General features: G+C 36.9%; 1 protein-coding gene across 1 annotated transcript; it reads right to left on the reverse strand.

Annotated features, from left to right (window-relative positions):
- Positions 1-1839: 1839 nt before the first annotated feature.
- On the reverse strand, positions 1840-18686 carry UCHL5 (ubiquitin C-terminal hydrolase L5). The gene is made up of 11 exons (XM_068691387.1): positions 18468-18686; positions 17963-18026; positions 15888-15993; positions 8808-8933; positions 8664-8725; positions 8437-8567; positions 6529-6592; positions 5329-5431; positions 4820-4933; positions 4374-4472; positions 1840-1965 (listed from the first exon to the last, which is right to left on the reverse strand). Exons 1-11 carry the CDS (start codon positions 18547-18549, stop codon positions 1921-1923), a joined length of 996 nt encoding a protein of 331 aa, XP_068547488.1. The 5' UTR covers positions 18550-18686; the 3' UTR covers positions 1840-1920.
- Between the last annotated feature and the right edge of the window lies 1 nt (position 18687).

The following is an 18687-nucleotide window of genomic DNA, read 5'->3' on the forward strand; positions in this document are numbered from 1 at the left end:
CTTTCTTTTTTTTCATTCCACTAATTCACATTTCAGTTGCAATAGAAATTAGAACTGTTTTTTCAAAACAACAACAAAAAACAATACAAACCTATTGTTTTTTCTTCTTTAGCAAAATTTCTTTTCCTCTTATACCCACCCAAGCATGCACAGAGGAAAATTAAAGGAGAATGGAATAATTTCAAATTGACATTATTATGGAACAGGAAAATTGTGTTGTGGAAAGTTATTAAAAGTGAGAATGTCATGGTACAGCAGGAATCATCAGGCTATCACTTAAACTATAAACACTTTAAATAGATGAAGTTTAGAGTACAATTTTAATCTCAGAAATGCCTCTTGAAAAAGAAAACCTTTCCCTTTTCCTAAGCAATGCTGCCTCAATGAAATACTATTGTAGAGAACACTTGTACAGAGCTATCTCCTCATCCATGGCTTACCTGATCAATTTTGTAGACAGATTTCATGTCCTTTTTTTTTTTTTGGAAACAAATCTTATCCTTCCAGCCACTGCAATGACTCAAGCGTATCCTTTCAGCAGGAGAGTGCAGTTTATTTCTTTAGTCAAAATTTTATCCTGTCAATATATGCAATATATATAAAGCACCAACAAATAAAATAATTTGTTTCATATCCGGCTTTTCAGATGTTTTCTGGATACAGTACATTCTCATCATACAGGCCTGCAAGATCAAATGACCTCACAGTTCAATGCAGTCTAACTACAGGCAAAGTGAAACCAACACCTTTTACCAGTTTTAAATGTCTTCCAAACAATATGAGTCTTTTTACTTCTTTTTCTTTATTTCTTGTCCAAGCCTTCCAGGAGAAAACTGGAAGGAAGTTTTCTAAATTAATTTACATATGCTATACACTAATAATGGTTGAATAATTGAAGAAGTACTATATATTGTTGCAATGGCCTGTTACTATCCTTATAAGAATGGTTTAACTTTTCACGGTTCACACTGAGTAGCACTAAGAGGGTAGGAGGCTATGCAAGCACTGCTCCCTTTGGTTCACAGAGGACAGGTCAAGCATCTTCCAGGACAATGTTATGAACAAGAATCTTCCCACATGCTTTTTCTTATACAATTACATTTTCTTATGTGACTAAATTTTCCTCTTACCTCCCAAGGTGAATTAAAAAGCATTGCTTTAAAGGCAACTTCAACATACCATACAACAGCATTAATTTATATCCAAGCACACTAACTCCCTGAGACAATGCTATACTTTCTTTCTAAGACAAAATGACAATGCATATACTCAGAGTCATAAGACTGATGACCTTCAATACATATCTTAGTTACCTTATCCGATAATAAAAATACCACAGGAAGAAAGTTTGCCAAAATAAAAATGGGAATATTTATTATCTTTTCTACTAAAGCAATGCAGATCTTTTGAGATTATACATCGGTCTTTGCAAATGTTTCTACAGCTGAATTCATAATTTTCAACTTTGTAAAAAAATTAGACATGGACTTCTTAGAAACAAAGACACAGGGCATGTCGCTGAACATCTGGATAGTTGGGATGAGCTCAGAACAACTGTTAGTAGGGATGAGCAAATGAGGCTCATGCTTATGCTTAAATTCTGGCATTCGCATCATCATAAACTTACGTGGGACAAAATGGGTACATTTTCCTTATGCGTTTTAGGCTCACTTCTCAAGCTTTCAGAAATCAGACTTTTAAATACCGAGTTTGATGAAGAGAACCTAAACATTACTTAGTAGCCCCACATGCACATGATGCAAGGGGAGGAAAAAAAATTGACCCGTGCATACAGTACAAGACAAACTGTAACAATTGTCAAACGTGCGCTGGACAAAATTTAGAGTTTATGAAAAGTTTTATTTGTTGTCATGAAAATAGTTTCAGAAGCACATAATTATATGTATTGTGCAGTCATCTTCACTTGGCCTCCTGAACTTTCTTGGCATTCTGTTTTTCTTTCGCCTAGAAAGCAAAGGGAGATACCGTTAAACTCTGATAAGACAGATCTACCTTCTATACTTTTGACTGACTAGTCATTCTATTACTGAACCTTCAGCACAGAATGTTGTGGAAAGAGACATTGAAAATGTGCATTCAGATGCTTCAGAGGTATCCTACTGCTGGTTTACTACTGATAATATTTTATGTATAACAGCATGTGAGGATACATATAGGCATAAGTTTATATAATACAAAAGAAATTTTAAAGTTACATAATTCCTGGGGGTGTGGAAGCACTTCTTTTTAAAACAGGAATTTTAACTTCCAATTTTCCTACCTCCACTTATTTCTTTTAGCTTACAAATAACTCTTACTAGTGAAAATATTTTACTTCTCAGACAAAACTTATATTCAGATACAGATTATCTGGAAAATATTAACAGGTGAATTCAAGATTAAAGGAAGATTTGTTCCAAGAAATGTAATCTAAGTGAATATAATTCCTCTAGATGTCTGCAATTCAGCATCAAGTTGGGTGGGACTGTTTGTCTGGCCTGAGAGCAGGAAGGCTCTGCAGAGGGATCAGGACAGGTTAGATCAATGGGCCACATCAAGCTGTGTGATGCTGCATCAGCAGGGCTAAATGCTGGGGGCCGTACTTGGGGCATAACAACCTCATGCACCGGTACAGGCTTGGGGAAGTGGCTCAAAAGTTGCCTGGCAAAAAAAGAGGTGGTGGTGCTGAACGTGATTCAACAGTGTGCCCAGGTGGCCAAGAAGGCCAATGGCATCCTGGCTCGTATCAGAAATAGCGTGGCCAGCAAGATTATGGAAATGATTGTCCCACTGCACCTTGAGTACTGTGTTGAGTTTTGGGCCCCTCACTACAAGAGGGGTACTGAGCTGCTCCAGTGTGTGCACAGAAGAGCAAAGCTGGTGAAGGGCCTAGACAACAAGACGTATGAGGAGTGGCTGAGGGAACTGCGGCTGTTTAGTCTGGAGAAAAGGAAGCTTGAAGCTTTTTTTGCTCATTGCTCTTTGTAACTACCTGAAGGGAGGCTGCAGAGCAAGGAGGGTGTCAATCTCTTTTCTCAGGTGAAAAGTGATAGGATATGAGGCAACTGCATCAAGTTACATGAGAGGAGATTTAGACTGAATATCAGGAAGACTTTCTTCATGGAAAGGTTGATTAGGCTTTAGAACAAGCTGCCCAGGGAGGTGTTAGAGTTGCTGTTCCTAGAGGTATTTAAGAGACCTGTGGATATGGTGCTTAGGGACATGGCTTAACGGTGGACTTGATGATCTCAAAGGTCTTTTCCAACCTAAATGATTCTGATTCTATTCTATGGGCATCAAGAAAACACAGATAGTTCCTAAGAGTGTTCATTGTCTCTCCCCTCCTCCTCAACTATATATCAGAACATCATAAAACCAGAGTAAAGTTACTGTTATAAACCACTACTCTACAAACGTACTCTAAGTACATTTAGCTAAATGAATATACTCATTAAATAATATTTAGCTCTTTTTTTCAAGTTAATAATATACAGATCTTTTCTGATGTGAGTTGAAAATGAGGGATACTGTCTACTGCACATCAATAGATATACAAGCTAGTACAATAATCTAATTACAATTTAAATACTTAAATAGCCATATTGCTATAAATATACTTTAACAACCTTGTCAAGGTGACAGACACTTTAAAAAACATGCTTTAACATTGATTTGCTATTAGGGTTTATAATAATGGCTAGATACTATACAAAGGGCAAAGCAATGAGCCAGTGAATTGGTACCGGGATGAAGACAATAACAATTTTCAAGTCTTCTGAATTACCAGAGTTCTGTGCTAAGGTTGCCATCTAGCGTTGACAGCTAAATAAATCACCAGAACAGCTTTAAAGACTCCCGCTTGGCAAAAGGGATCAGCCTTGTACCTAGGTATCTGTACACGTATACTCTTATTTTCAGTTCAGAAAGGGATGTTAAGGTAGCATGGCAGAACTTCTACTACATAACTGAGGTTCCACACCACAGCCTTAATAGGAATTTTAATTTTCAGCGTAGAAAAATCCAAAATCATGCTTGTACCATAGATTTTATGTGCTGTAACATGACCTTTACCTGATACTGGATTGCCTCTTCCTTTATCACCATCAGAAAACTTCATTTATGTTATCAAAGAGGAGATTGAACACTTTTATGCAAAAGCATGCTCTATCTCAAATCTCTGTTAGAATTCTACCTTCAGAATCACAAGGGACTATCAGATAAACCAGCAATATATTTCAACGTAACAGTTTCAATAAATGAACCCATGCCATTTATACTGTCCTAAACAATTGACTGCATTTTAAAGAAGAAGGTATAAAAAATTACAGCAATACATTGGTTTGTTTCTTATAAATCAACTAAAAAATACTCACTTTTTCTACTAATGGTATTAACTGTTGGTGTTCTGCTAAAGTCTTCAATAATTCCATGATGAAAGGTAAGTAGTTATGTTTTCTTCTAATATTTTCAATCTAAAAATTAATTTAAAACATTAACAGAATTATTACATGGTTATTATGTAAGCAAATTCACTATGCTTAAAATAACCTTTTAAAGTGAGAAATACACAAAGAATTGACAAAACAGAACTACAGAGAATGCAAACTGACTTGTAAGCCTTATGGGCAAAGGAAGCAAGCTGGTAAGTAACAGGTAAATTCAGGATTGGCAGGTGAATTTATGTAAAATATTTAGCACGTTGTCTTTCTAATATCCATCCAATTCCCTCAAATTAATTGCAACAGACTCCCATAGACATAACAGCTAGCTTTCTCTTGCATTTTTCCCATACTTTGATCAAAAAGCAAAAGCTACATACCTTATATCTTTTTAATTTTTGGTTTTCTTCTTCAATTAACATCTGGTATTTTGCAACCTCTGACTGTATAGAACTTAACATGTTACTGCTTTGATCTGTATCCATAGGCTCCTCCTTCCACAAAACAGAAAGTGTTAAACAAAGTTAGTGCAAAAAAGTCCCAAAGTGCCTTTTGAGTATTTCTATTACAGAAAGATTCAGTTTTGCTTACAGTTAAGGAATTTCTGCAGTTAATTTTAATTGTATTTTTTTTTTTAATTAGGAAAATAATGGTTCAGTTACCACAGTTACCATATTAGCCAGGACAGAGAGCCATATTCTGTAGCCATCCTGTACTGAGTGCTCAAATTAGCTCACTCAGGTGATCCCTGGGTATTACCAAGGTATCTCCAGCACAGCATTGGACAGGTATAGTAATCCTTCCCTGCTCCTATTACTTGAAAAGGAGATGAATAAAGACAGAACTGTCACCAAAGAACTACTCCACTACCTTAAATACCATGACTTACCTCTGCAAGTTGCCGCTGTAATTCTGCAATTCTCTGTTCATATATCATCTTTCTGTCAGACACAATAGCCATCAAATTAAACCTTATCTCGCCTTCACTGTATCTAAACAAAAAACAAACAAACAAATCAAAATTAGTCTCAAATCAAAAAGCCTCCTCCAGGATTTCCTTCCATTATAAGGGAATACATTTTTGGAGGGCTGGGGAGGGAACATAAAGAGTTCTATTAATTTAAGTTGTGCTATGGATCCGATCCTGCCATGAAATAAAATCAGACCTCAGATCAGCACTACCCAAACTGTAACTCCTAATAACCTGTTCTTCCAAGATACTACTGTTCCTGCCTGTGGTCAAAAAAAAAAAAATTATTTGAAACTGTATTCAGAAAAGAAAGGCACCAGGAAAAAAAAAAAAGATATGGCTGACAACGAAATTTGTACAAGACTGCTGCATGCAATAGTTTTTATTTCCTTCTTACTGTTACATTTTAGATAGTAACATCCCCATATGATGTGAAAAGTACATTCAACAGTTAGATTAACAGTCCTTCCGGAGTTTAAATTCTCCAAATGGGGCGTGGCAGTCATATTTTGCTTACCAAATAAAAGTCTCCAAGTAAAAGATTTTCAAAATTATTTTCTAAAACCAACATAAAATCAATTTTAACGTGTTTAGGGCTGTAACTTGGGCTCACCGCTAGGAAGCTGGGAAACTTCTATAGTGCCTTTTTCTGGCTGAAATTTCCAAAATAACCAACATACGTAAGGAAAGTTTGTTTTCTATAAATACCAGATGTATGAATATATTTATTATCTGGTATTTTGAATTAAAAGTGCATGCCCAAACTTTATCAATGGTAACGGCACTGTGTTTTTCACTTGTGAAGACCCATAGGTGTCTAACAGTTAAACTTGCTCGCACTTTTTCAGAGTACTAGCAGCATCTCTCTTCACTACAGATACCTACTTTGATTAATCATACGGGAACACAGCGTATTTGAGACTTAATCTATTCATCACATTTGGCTCATGTTGGGCAATAGGTTCTGAAGTCACGCTGTGATATGCGCATAAAATGATGCACAAGCTTCATTCCTTAGAAATTCAGTTGAAAGCCTTTAATTGAAGGAAATCAAGAATAAGGATATATTTTTTAAAAATATATAAGGAGCCGTATTTTAAAAGCATCATGATCATTTACTTTTGTATACGTTTCTCTATGACAGGCCGTACAGCACTTATCCAGTCATCTTGATTGCACGCACCTAGAAAAAAAAATAAAAAAATAAAAATGACTTCTTCAAAGCTTATTGAAGATTCAGAACTTGTATAATTCTGGATTATGCAGCAGTTTCAGATAGAATATGTAATAAGTTCTTCCTAGGCAAGAATCTTCCTAGGCAACTGCAGTCTCAAATTGATCACATGATCTTTTGGGGAAGTGGATTTACACTTTCTTGAATAGCTGTATTTAGATAACTTAAAAACAATAGAACAAAACTCAGTTTTAATAGCAAAAGCATCTAACATTTACCATGGTGATAAAGAACAGAAGAAAATTCTAATTTCAATGAGAACACAAACCAGTGTAACTGCACAATAAAGGCCACAGTTTTTTAACTGGTTGGAAATCTGTAAAAAAGGATGGACTCTTCAGAGGAAGAGCACAGCATATCATACCTTTAATAAATCTTCATATTGTATGAGAGTGTAAGAGATAAGGAAGTAAAGGAGACTATTGATTTTCTTATTCTCTGTCATAAATAATTATTTTCTGATAAAAGTTCTGCTTTTTCATTAGGCCTACAAATGTGACCAATTGTTCCAAAGAACATGAAAGAGCACAGAAAAAGGAAAAAAGTAATGGTAATCATAGCCATTCTATTTAGGTGAAATAAAGAGTTAACACTGCTTATGGAATACTATGTTAAAAAGACAAACAGAAAAAAATAAATAAAATAAAAGAATATATGATTGATAACTTAGTCTCCTGTTTCTCTTGCAACCAACTAAAGATTCTCAAGAGTCTGTTTAGACTAACTAAAGGTTAATTTCATAAATTGATAATGTCTTTCTAGCAATTTCAGGACCGTACAATAAATGAAAAAGCTTGTATGATCTTCTGACCATAACAGTTATGCTATTGATAGATGTGCTGGTTGTAGTCAGCAGCCAGACTGAAGGTGATATTTAGCAGAAAGCCATTACTCAGCCTAAAAATAAATAAAATTGTCAAGCACATTGAGAAAAGATGTTGGAAACAGAGTTTGGAACACTCTGGCTTATACCAGAGTCAAAAGAAAGAGCAGAAACATGGTAGGACTGTAACTTTTCAAGATACAAGATGTTACACATACCACAAGTTAAGGAAGACTACAAGACATGAAACAGGAACTCTAACAGAGAATAAAAATAAGCTATGAGCAGCTATTCTCTCTGATATATTTTGGAAAACATTTGCTACGTATGGAGAAAGTGGGCACGGTCTAAGTGTCAGCTGCATAATGTACAACTACATGGGGTCAGCTGTATTTCCGCAAAAACGAACAATAAAATAAAGGGATACGTTACAATTAACCTGTAAAAAATTAGCTTTCAAAACATGACATGGGAATTGTCTTGGGCGACAATACCACAAACAAAAGATAACACTGAGAATAAGGGGAACCACGCATTAATTGTAATGAAAGCAAAAAGCATTACATGGTTTTAACTTTTTTTTTTTTTTTTGAGACAAAGCTGAAAACAACTTATTTCCTCACATAAGAAAAGCAAATAACCAGCAGTATATTATCGGTGCTTCTCAATTTGCAACAAAACTATTAATTATTAGAAATCCACAGGATTGCATAGGCTTTTCATTTGATTACTGGATGAAAGGAGAGAGAATCAGAAACCTAGTGGAAGCAGGAAGAAAAATGGATTTTCAGATTAACAAAAATAAAACAATATGAATTTCTGCAAAGTATGTGACTGAGTTGTACATTAAGAAAATCTATATATTTTTTTAAATAAATAAATTCATTTGATCCTAGAACATATATACAACCAAATTGTTCCAGCAAGTTATTGTTAAAAGGAAGGATGTTCAGAAAAGATGAAATATTACCTAAATCAATTGGTCCTTCCCTTAATCCATCTAGTTCATATAGCCGTCCATTAACAGGAACATAGCTTACAAAGTGAAACGCATCTTCTTCTTTTGCTGAAGACTTTGCATCAAATTCAAACATCTGTTGTCTGCAAAGAAAATGAAAGAGAAAAAAAAAAGATCTGAGATTAAAAAGAACTTGCCTGAATTCTGCCTAGCTGGAAAACATGTAAAAGACTTGCTACCTGGCAAAACTGTTGTGCACTTGCCGAATCACTTCTGAGTTGCTTAGTGCCAAACCTTTCATCTGAAATTAAATAAAAGTTAAATTGTAAGTCAACATATATACAACACTGATACTTAAAATATAGAAAATAGTAAGCACTTACCGCAGCATCAAAACTTTGTGAAAACTCTTTAAATTCTGACAAAGTCTCTCCTAGATGGATGTCTTGATGAGCGCAATTTAATAGCACACTCACTATGGCTTGAGTAGCACAAGCATTATTTATTACCTACAAAAAAGTGCAAGCGTTGAGAATTTGCTCAGTACTGGTGACAAAAATATAGCTTAAATTCGGTAACACGTTTGGTTACACACACTGTCCTCGCTGATTCATGTTATTGCTTCCCTCTCAAACAAGACAGCAAATCTAGCTGAGTAGCCACAGGAACAACTTTGCTGTAGAAGACCAATGAAATGAACACTGAATGACTGTTCACTGATTAAACTAGTGTTTTGCACCTCTGTTAGAAACTGTGTCATTCTACTGACAACCTCCCATTTTGTCCATTAATAAAGGACAAAACAACAAACAAATGAGGAAACAACACAAACCAGGAACCCTCTGATTTTAGTGGAATGACCAGTAAAACACTACTCACGGCAAGCTGCCCAAACTATATTAAATCTAGTGTTAAAAAACAAAAAGTCATCCTCCCAAAGAGGATGTCATTCAAATAGTTCAAATAATCAGTATTCCTAACAGGATTAGAAGCACTCAAAGAATATTCATTTGGGCAATAAAGCACATAACCAGACCTGGAATGTTTTTCTTAAAAGGTTATGCTGAACAAAATGTATCAAACATCCTAGGGATAAAGCACTACATTTAGAGGTGTTCCAACATGTAAACATTTTTTCCCCCATAAACCTTTTGCTGAATGCCATATGAAATATAGATACCACACAAAAATATATTTTTTTCACTTGTTTCTTACTTTCCAATGTACCTATCCTTTTCAACATAACATTTAAGTTACTGTGTGACTGTTCCTTAGACTTGAGCTAAATATTCGATTTTTAGAAATACAAACAAACTCCTTCACATTACAGTTATGCCTTTAATAGTTTTAAAATCATATCCACACTAATATGTATATAGCATTTAAAGAACATAAGTGAGACCATAATACCAGAAGGACTTCAAATCAGCAGTTTTTTCCTCAGTGAGCTGAGAAAAATAATGTATTTTCAACCTGTGAGACTGTTTTTCAATTGAAAATGGTACTTAAACCTTCAGACTGGGAGAAAGAATATTGCTTTTGTTTAAAAAAAAAAAAAAAAAAAAGAAAATAATTTCAGGACTGAATATGAAACCACTTCCAACGAGACAAAAGGGCTGCAGGGGGGAAGAATGAACAACTTTTTTTCACGATCAAAACCATCAAATTCTCCTTACTGAATGTAAAGAGTTGTCAAAAGCAGGCAGAAATATCTGGCCATATTTGCTTTTCTTTAATTCTCTTTATTTAAATTTTGTCAATCAGTGTTGTCCTCTGCATTGCCATTCCCACTCCAGAAACTGCCTCAGAGACGTCACTTATTTCTCTTGGTCTTTTATGAAATCCTACTGTATTATCACTATATGCCATATCAGACAGTTATTTTTTATAGTTCATGACATTCTTCGTTCATACTACGTCTTTCTAGTGCAGATCATAAAGTAATAACAAAACACTTAGTTTAAGAAAAATACAATCTGGTTGTCTTAAATTTCAACCAAGGGAGTCAGCTGTACATGCAGCACCTGAAACAACTTAAATGAATCCATTTAAAGGTAGGCAAGCTAAAGGCTGCATTGCACAATTAGGAAAGAAAGAGCATGGAAGGAAAATCAGTTGAGGGTAGTGAAATAACAAACAGCAGCAGAAAAAATGAGTAACACAGACCAATAGAATGAAATAATTTGAAATCAACAAACTGTAACACATAAAGGGAACCAAGAACGAAAGATTCTCTGCTGTGTGACTACAGAGTGATATCAGACACTGTTATAAGAGTACTAGGTTGAAAACAGGAGGATCTGAAATGGATTAGAGCAGGCTGGTCTGAAGCAGTGGTACAAACATTGAGGGAACTCAGCTAACACAGGAAGAAGGCAGGGAGGACAGCAGAGACCCCATGCAGTGAAGCGCGTGCTATTAAAATGAAGGTACACTTGAGCAAACTTCAGCTGCAGAATAACTCACACAGGATATTAACAGCAGAGAGCACACCATGTGATAATTCTCACTGAAAAATCAAGATAGAATGAGTTGCTCTGGCAGACTGCTAACCCAACAGCGAATTCAGAAAGGGAAGGGAATGTAAAAGAGACATTTTGAGTCTAGAGGCAGATCTGCACAGAAGCTGGACCAGCTGGATAAGGAGCTTGAACTAACAGCAAAAACACAAGGAGAAAAAAATAAACTCAGCATGGATTTGTGGTCTTACACTGAAAGGCAAATATTGGACATTTTTGTATTCCAAGTGCAGTATGGAAGTAGTCTGCTTAAGTGTACAAGAACCATCTTAAACTATCTTGTCTCACTGCTAGAAAACAATACAGAACAAATGCAGATCTTAGACCAGCGCTAACGAAATGGAAACAAGTTACAGAACTAGAAATACTCCCAAAAATGTGAGGCAAAAGGGAAGGAAAAAGCAGTAAGAAGAGAGTGCTCCAGAAGAGCAACAGAGGGAAGGGCAGGTGATTGATCTAAAAGGACAGCGTGGTGCTGGAGCCAGATGAGGGAGGAGGACCTGGTGGAAGGAGGAGGTGCCCAGCTAGCAGCAGCCCACAGGCAGGGCCAAGTACACTGACCAAGGAGGCGACTGTGGTACCAAAGGTAGATGAGTGCAAGGCTTACTTATTACGCAGCTCAGCATCCTATTACCACATGCAGCCAGTCCAACACTGCTGTACATGCAAGCTATTAAGTCCTTTTAGAGAGAAATGGTCAGGATGCCCATCTACCCCAACTTCTAACTTAACTCTGTTACTTTCAGACAGCATGACAATACACACAGGTTGTCCTAGAAAAAAATCTTTTCAGCATAATAGTTTGAATTGAAGAAATTATGGGGGATTTTCTGCATTTGTCCAGAAATCTCCAAACTTGCTGTATATTTCTGTCCAGTAAGTCCTGGAGCATTTGAACACTGATTTGATCAATATTCAAGGATTCTGACTTAGAGCAGACATCCATATTTGAAAGATTTTGCTGTTGGAAGCTACAAGCTCCATTTAATAATATTTGAAAACAAAATGAAAAGTAAACAAACACAAACCAACCACCAATACATATGCACTAGCGAGATGCAGAAGCCAGACTCAACACGCTGAGAATACTGCTGCACTGCCAAGTGACACTTAGCTGAAAAGAAACCATTGCAAGGAGCTACTTGACAAGGCTATTTTGTCACGCTCTCCCATTAAGGTTCACAACTCCATAAGCAGACACCTTTCCCTAGGAATTCAGCTCAAGTTTCTGGGTCAACTTAAGGTTGTAGTACTTTGAGTCCTCAAATTACGTCCTCCATCTGATGGATCACCTAGTTTGTTTTTCAAACAAAACTTCTAAACAGCTCTGTGCTGTGACTACTAATACAAATAGCAAACCTCAAGGGTCTACATACTAAGCATCAAAGCATTGTAAAACAGTTGGCTTTACAAAGCCCAATGGCACAAAATTAGCATTGAAACTTATTAATGTTTAAAACTCCTATCTAACTTAATTAAGTCATCATTTGGTAAAAAAAAAAAAAATAATACAATCTTCCTGTCATTATGTTCCATTACTAAAAATCTTTCTGATTTTCATCAGGTGTGTATCCAAGTTCATTCAACTTCTTATGACTTTATCTGTTATTTCACGTTTTGCTTTAGCATGGGTGTCTGGTCAATTTTAATGTTACCTAACCTGAAAACGTCAAAAAAAGAGTTTGAAATCAACTAAAGTATTTGAAAAAAAACACAATATTTAATGTGCTCTAATTAGTGGCACAAAGATAACTACAAACCCAAGTTCTTTTGTTACAGTATCATTTATTACAGTAGCAAGATTTTGCTTCTGAAGATGCAGACTTTTTTCCTGATTAATAATGTTATTGTTTTATTATCACAATTGTAATGTTCTATCATCACAATGTAACACAATAAATACATGGCACAAAATAAATGCATTATATCAATACTTCAGTAATAAAAACTGAAAGGGTTATTAAAATAATAATAATAAAAAAAAAGTAGGCAAGTCTACAGCTACAGCTTTCTTTTCTGTCAAAAGATGCTTCCACTTTCACAGCGTGTACTTGCACAGAGTACAGCTATTCAAAACGGTGCTAAAGACAGCTGAATGCATGGAGTGGTACAACCACGTAACTGCTGCATGTAAAAATAATGGCAAGGGCCTACTGAAACAACACAGAAATCAGGAAATTCAGAGTTAAGGCTGGAATTGTATCCTTAACTCACCTCATTGTGCCTAGGTATCCTAGCTCAAAGGGCAATTCATCCAGAGTTCTGTGGCCCCAAAAAGAGGGCCAAATCATACCTAGGCATAACAGGGAGGCCAAATTTAAGATGAGTGCACGTAAAACTGACCAATAAAAGAAAGAAAAAAAAGCCTTTAATATGCATGCAGATTTGACAGACTTTAAAATTAAACTCCTCCCCCCTCCCCAAGCATACTCATGATTTAACCTTGTTCAAGATCGAATTGCCATTTAAAATTTAGCTACAACATCATCATGAAAGCGGGTAGGAGCAAAATACGAGCATGCAAAAGCTTATAAAAATCAGGTTTCCTAGCACAATTTGAAAGTTGTTTTGCTGGATGGGGTATAGGAGTTGTAGCCTTTTATATCTAAAGTTTCTTGCCAAATAATTTTCAACATATAATATCCAGTTAATATTGAAAAGAAATGAAGCTACACTATTAATATCGTTTCTTTCCAATACTGAATTGTTGTTGCATATTAACAACTTAGTCTTGCTCTTAGAGGATTCAGAACTTCATTTTAGAACTTTTCTGCAGTAGGACGTATTATACCCAATCTTTAGATGATAACATTTAAAAGAAGAAAATGCATCGAAATGGGAAAAAGGCACTCAACGAACTTAATGAGATTTTTATTGCCCCAGTGTCATGTCAGCTTTGATGAAATGAACAGGCTGGTAATCTTAAAAGTCATATAAATCTTGCTAACCCAAACAAGAATTCTATTTGTCCTGGGCTTACATCCTGTAAATGAACATATGGTTATCTTATCGATCACATTTTTTTTTGAGATACTAAAAATAATAATAATAATAAAAAGGTTCTTGCAAGATAACGCCCCTACCCTCCTCAAAGCCACCATACGATTGGCCTTAAATATGTAAGGGGAAACTAAACAAAGAAGGGACATGAACCCTGCTGCATGATAGCTGGGAGAAGTTGCTATTTTACAACAGAAATCTTAAACAGCAATGTTTGTCTTCCCTTCTGCTCCTGGGTGACTCAGCAAGATTCACAGACTGTGGTTTCAAGAAATACAGTAACATCACCTCTACTATAAGAGAAGCTCTTGTTCCCACTCACCTTTTACCAGCTTTGGCCTATACAAACTCTCATTGTGAGACTAAATAAATACGTCTGACAATGCGGCAGAATACTAACCCAGAAAAATAAGCACAGGAAACCTACAGAAAACTGCTTGCTAATGATCTGCACCGGCTCATGGAAGTTCAGCGAGCATCTGAGCCATGGCAAGAGAAGAAGAGAACCATGCAGCCAAAAGGAGACAGGCTGGGAAGACCAAGACTTCCATATCCTAATCAGTAGCAAATATTCACATCAGCCACTTACTTGAGAAAACACTTATTAATCCTCAAAACACAGCTCATTGAGTTAAAACTCTCACCTTGGAGAAGTCAGCCTTAGTTAAAGCCTACAAAGAATAACCTAAAGTGGTGCCTATCATGCCAATCAAGCTGTAAAGACAAAGGTAAACTACTGCTGATCACTGTATCCAAGAACGATGGACACTGCTTGGCAGGACTCAAGAGCTGCAGCAGGGGAAGAATCAAGGAATAGTATTAAAATAGCCCAAGGAATAAAGTCAGCCACAACAGCATGAAACAGTAAGGTAGAAGGATTATAAGAGAAACTAATTAAAGACTATTATCTGCATAACAGAAGCACATATACAGAGTAGTCAGGTGAGCTATGAATATACCTTCTGATTCCATTGCTTTCCACATTTCTGTTTCTAGCTAGGAGTTCGTGGACAATTCTTTATATCCTGAAATTTACATAGGAAGCACTTCTGCATTTATGGAAAAAGACGTGAGTGTGTGAGGCTTCTCAGAAAGCCTAATGGTTTGCCCTTTGATATGCATGCTTTGTGTTTAAAACATATAGCGCTATCATTCTTGTTTGAACAGTTTCAATTATATCTTGAAAAAAGTTTTTAAAAAATATTACACACTTCTGCTTTCATTCTGGTTATTTTCTCTCAATTTTTTTTTGCTTGTAAATAGTACACCAATATGCAGAGCAGCCTGTCAAAGGTAACACAGAATTTCAGTACAACGCTGTATTTAATAAAATGCAATGGATTACATTGCCAAAAATAATCAACTCAATTTCAACATTCTGATTTAAATACTTCAAACTTAAAATTTACAGACCAAACTGGTCTGTAAAGTCTTAAAGAAAAGCATTATCCCTGGAAACATATTGACCTGACTGCAGAGTATTTGATAAACACAAGAGACAAGAACTGGAGTGAAAAACATTTTTTCCTATGATTTGTTGAAAGTGGTTTCAAAAAAAGAACAACAAAGACAAACAAACCAAAAACAACCAACACATCAATAAAAAAGCTAACTACAAAACAAGCCTTGCTCCTTCTGTCAAAAACTAAACGATTCTTTATGGTACAGAAGAGTTGCTTGCTCTTATCTATTTGTCAGCCCTCTCCTATACAAATTTTACTTTTTCTATACCTGATAATATTTTTGTTTGACTTGATTAGCAAAGCAAATCTGATTGATCTGTCATCTTATACACTGTTTCTCGTCCCACAGGACTTGTTGCAAGTTATTCCACCTTGCAAAATGTTAATTTCTGCTTTCATTTTAACAAAATGCTAGTTTACCTTTCAGCATTAAAAGCTCTGTTTCATGACACATCTAACAAAAATACTGAACTTGCCGTACCTGTTTAGCAAAAAATATTGTATCCAGTCTGGAATCCTGAACAACAGAACCTGCTGGTTCCTCTCCAGGCTGCCACTTGAATAGGAAAATGAGCCCGTGTACTGGCCTAAAAAATAAAATTGATAGGAATAAAAACAACTGTATTGAGGAAAAGCATCAAAGCCAGAAACGCATACTATAATTGAACCATATGCTGCTGCAGTAATTGTTAATTATTTCTTTTTGAACACTAGGAGCTGACACTGGAAATTTTGGACCTGTTCTTTTAATTAGGCAGAACATACTTCAGACTTCTTTCCACGTATGCTAAACAATTGCAGTCTGAATTGGCATTTAGTAGTTTTCATAAGTCAGGACCAGTTTTTCTGGTCACTATAATAATTGCACAACGTCCTTTTGAATTTATTAGTGATTGGGAAATATTTTGATACCTATTTACCAATCGCATATATGAGCTGGAACTAAAGTTTTGATACTCATTTTAGGCTTACATAAAATATTCAAAGAACAGAGCAGCTCTTGTGAAACTTCACACTTTGACATATCACTCCAAGAAGATACTTTTCTCCTCTACTAAAACCATGTCTTGCTATTCAGACTACTTGTCTTGCACTGAAAATAGCTTTTACTGCATGTGGCACTGCATTCAGTACCCACAGCTACAATAAAGCAAAAACTTATTCATCGTATCAGTTCGAAATTGAGGTTATCTCCACAAAGGTGCCACAAAAGGTTTGTTTGCAAGAAGTGAACATGCTACTGTGCTGCATAAGAAACTCTTCAGAACCTCTGACAGCGTTAGCAGTAGGTCTGCTGTGGGAATTTGAAAAATGCTACATGTTAATGTATTATTAAACATCTTCAAGTTACAATGCTGTATCTGTAGATGGGAAGGAAGGAAGCTGGTGAGGACTCAAGATACACAACTGACAGTAAAAACAAGCAATCCTATAACTTTATGGGCAAAACATGGAAGATTCCAATGGAGCACCAGACGAAGTGTATGGCTCAGGCAGCAAATAATCCACTACTGAAGTAACATTTCTGCCATTCAGGTGCCACTTGCAAAATACCTTTTTATATTCTTTATATATATATATATATATATTTTTTTTTTGTGAGACAAAAAGAATCTAAAATCGTACCTTCCATATTGATTGCTACCTCTCTGGAAAAATTAAATATATAAACGTAGCTTAACTCCACAGCAGCAGAACGTGGCCTAGGCTGAATGATTTTTTCTCTTAAAATATTGCTTGCAAACATAGATTAACACTTAACATATAATGGAGAGAATGGCAAGAGAATTACTGCTGCCAAATGAGGACAGCCATGTTACAAATGATATCAGTCATCGTCAGTTATGACACAACTATTTGCCTTCACACACAGTTCTGTGGGAAAGATGGGTAACACAAGTGCCTAGCTCCAGTAAATTAACTTAAGACAGCAGATAAAACGTCATGTTATGCAGGGAAGAAGAGAGGTACGTTTTAAAAAAGCAATGACCAAAAGTTAAGCAATTTGTGAAAGGATGTAATTCAAGCCAATGACAAAGTCATCAGCAGTTTTTCACGTTCTAGTTGCTATGATCATCTCTTCCCATAAACAGAAAAGCCATCTTACATACCAGTGCATTAATAAAAGGTCATTTAATTACCAAGTACTTGATTAAATTAGGACTAGAGGGAATGGCCTCAAGTTGCACCAGGGGAGGTTCAGGTTGGGAAGGAGGAGACATTTCTCCTCAGGAAGCGCAGTCAGGCGTTGGGACGGGGTGCCCAGGGAGGTGGCGGAGTCACTGTCCCTGAGGGGGTTTAAGGAAAGGTTGGACCTGGTGCTTAGGGACGTGGTTTAGTGGGAATATTGGTGGTAGAGGGACTGTAGGACCAGATGATCTTGGAGGTCTTTTCCAACCTTAATGATTCCATAAATCAAGATCCTAATTAACTTCTGGGGAAATTAGGAAAAAAAAAAAAAAAAAGCCACCTTCCTGAGTTCAGTACATTTCTTTTGGAGAGTTCACACGAGCATAAACTTAGAAAATCTGCATGTCAGAGAAGAAAGCTCCTTACTTCAGTTTTTCAAAATTTTCTGGCTCCAAGCTCCAAATTTCTTCAACTTGTGCTCCTCTACAACCTGAATAAGGAAAGCGAGGTTTTCTCAGGCGCTGCACTTAAAAGGCGCATAACGATTAAAAAAGGGAAGATTGATCTATTAGTTAAACAGAAACACAAGCAAAGTGGACTAGACTTCGTGAGGAAAAAAAATAAACGAGATACGACAGGAATTATAAATTAATGGGCAAAATCATTTTGCTTCTATCACCAAACCCCCCACAGACTGCCCCGCCGACACCACCACACACCCCCTGTGCTGCCAGAGCTATAAAACGCGCGTCTATTAAAATTTCACCTCTGAGGAGCGGAGGCAGCCCCAAAAGACTGCCCACCCCCACGTCCCCCTTCCACCTCTCCCCTGCCCTCTGCTCCTCCGCCGGGAGGCTCCGAGCCCGAGGGGCCGGGGCTGGTCCCCCTCAGAGGCCGTCCCGCCGCCCCTTTCCCGCCCTCCTTCCCTCACCGAAGCCCTTGATGAGCTCGGTGAAGACGCCGGGGTCGCTCTCCATCAGGCACCACTCCCCGGCGCTGCTGCCTCCCGACATGGCGGCGGCTGCTCGGAGCCCTGAGGGGACGGAGCGAGCGCGCGAGGGCCGCCAGCAGCGGCACCGGCTCCGCGGCAAGGCCGAGGCGCAGCGCGGCGCTCCCTTCCCGGCAGCCCCCGCAGCCCAGCTCCGGGGCGG

Source organism: Anas acuta, chromosome 8, assembly GCF_963932015.1.
Source record: "Anas acuta chromosome 8, bAnaAcu1.1, whole genome shotgun sequence".
Lineage (NCBI taxonomy): Eukaryota > Metazoa > Chordata > Aves > Anseriformes > Anatidae > Anas > Anas acuta.

Coding starts and splice junctions, on each gene's coding strand:
- UCHL5 (XM_068691387.1), bottom strand. CDS start 18,549: ATGTCGGGAGGCAGCAGCGCCGGGGAGTGGTGCCTGATGGAGAGCGAC. Junction 18,027..18,467: donor CGAGCTCATCAAGGGCTTCG/GTGAGGGAAGGA, acceptor TTCCTTATTCAG/GTTGTAGAGGAGCACAAGTT. Junction 8,568..8,663: donor GTGCACAACAGTTTTGCCAG/GTAGCAAGTCTT, acceptor TTTTCTTTGCAG/ACAACAGATGTTTGAATTTG.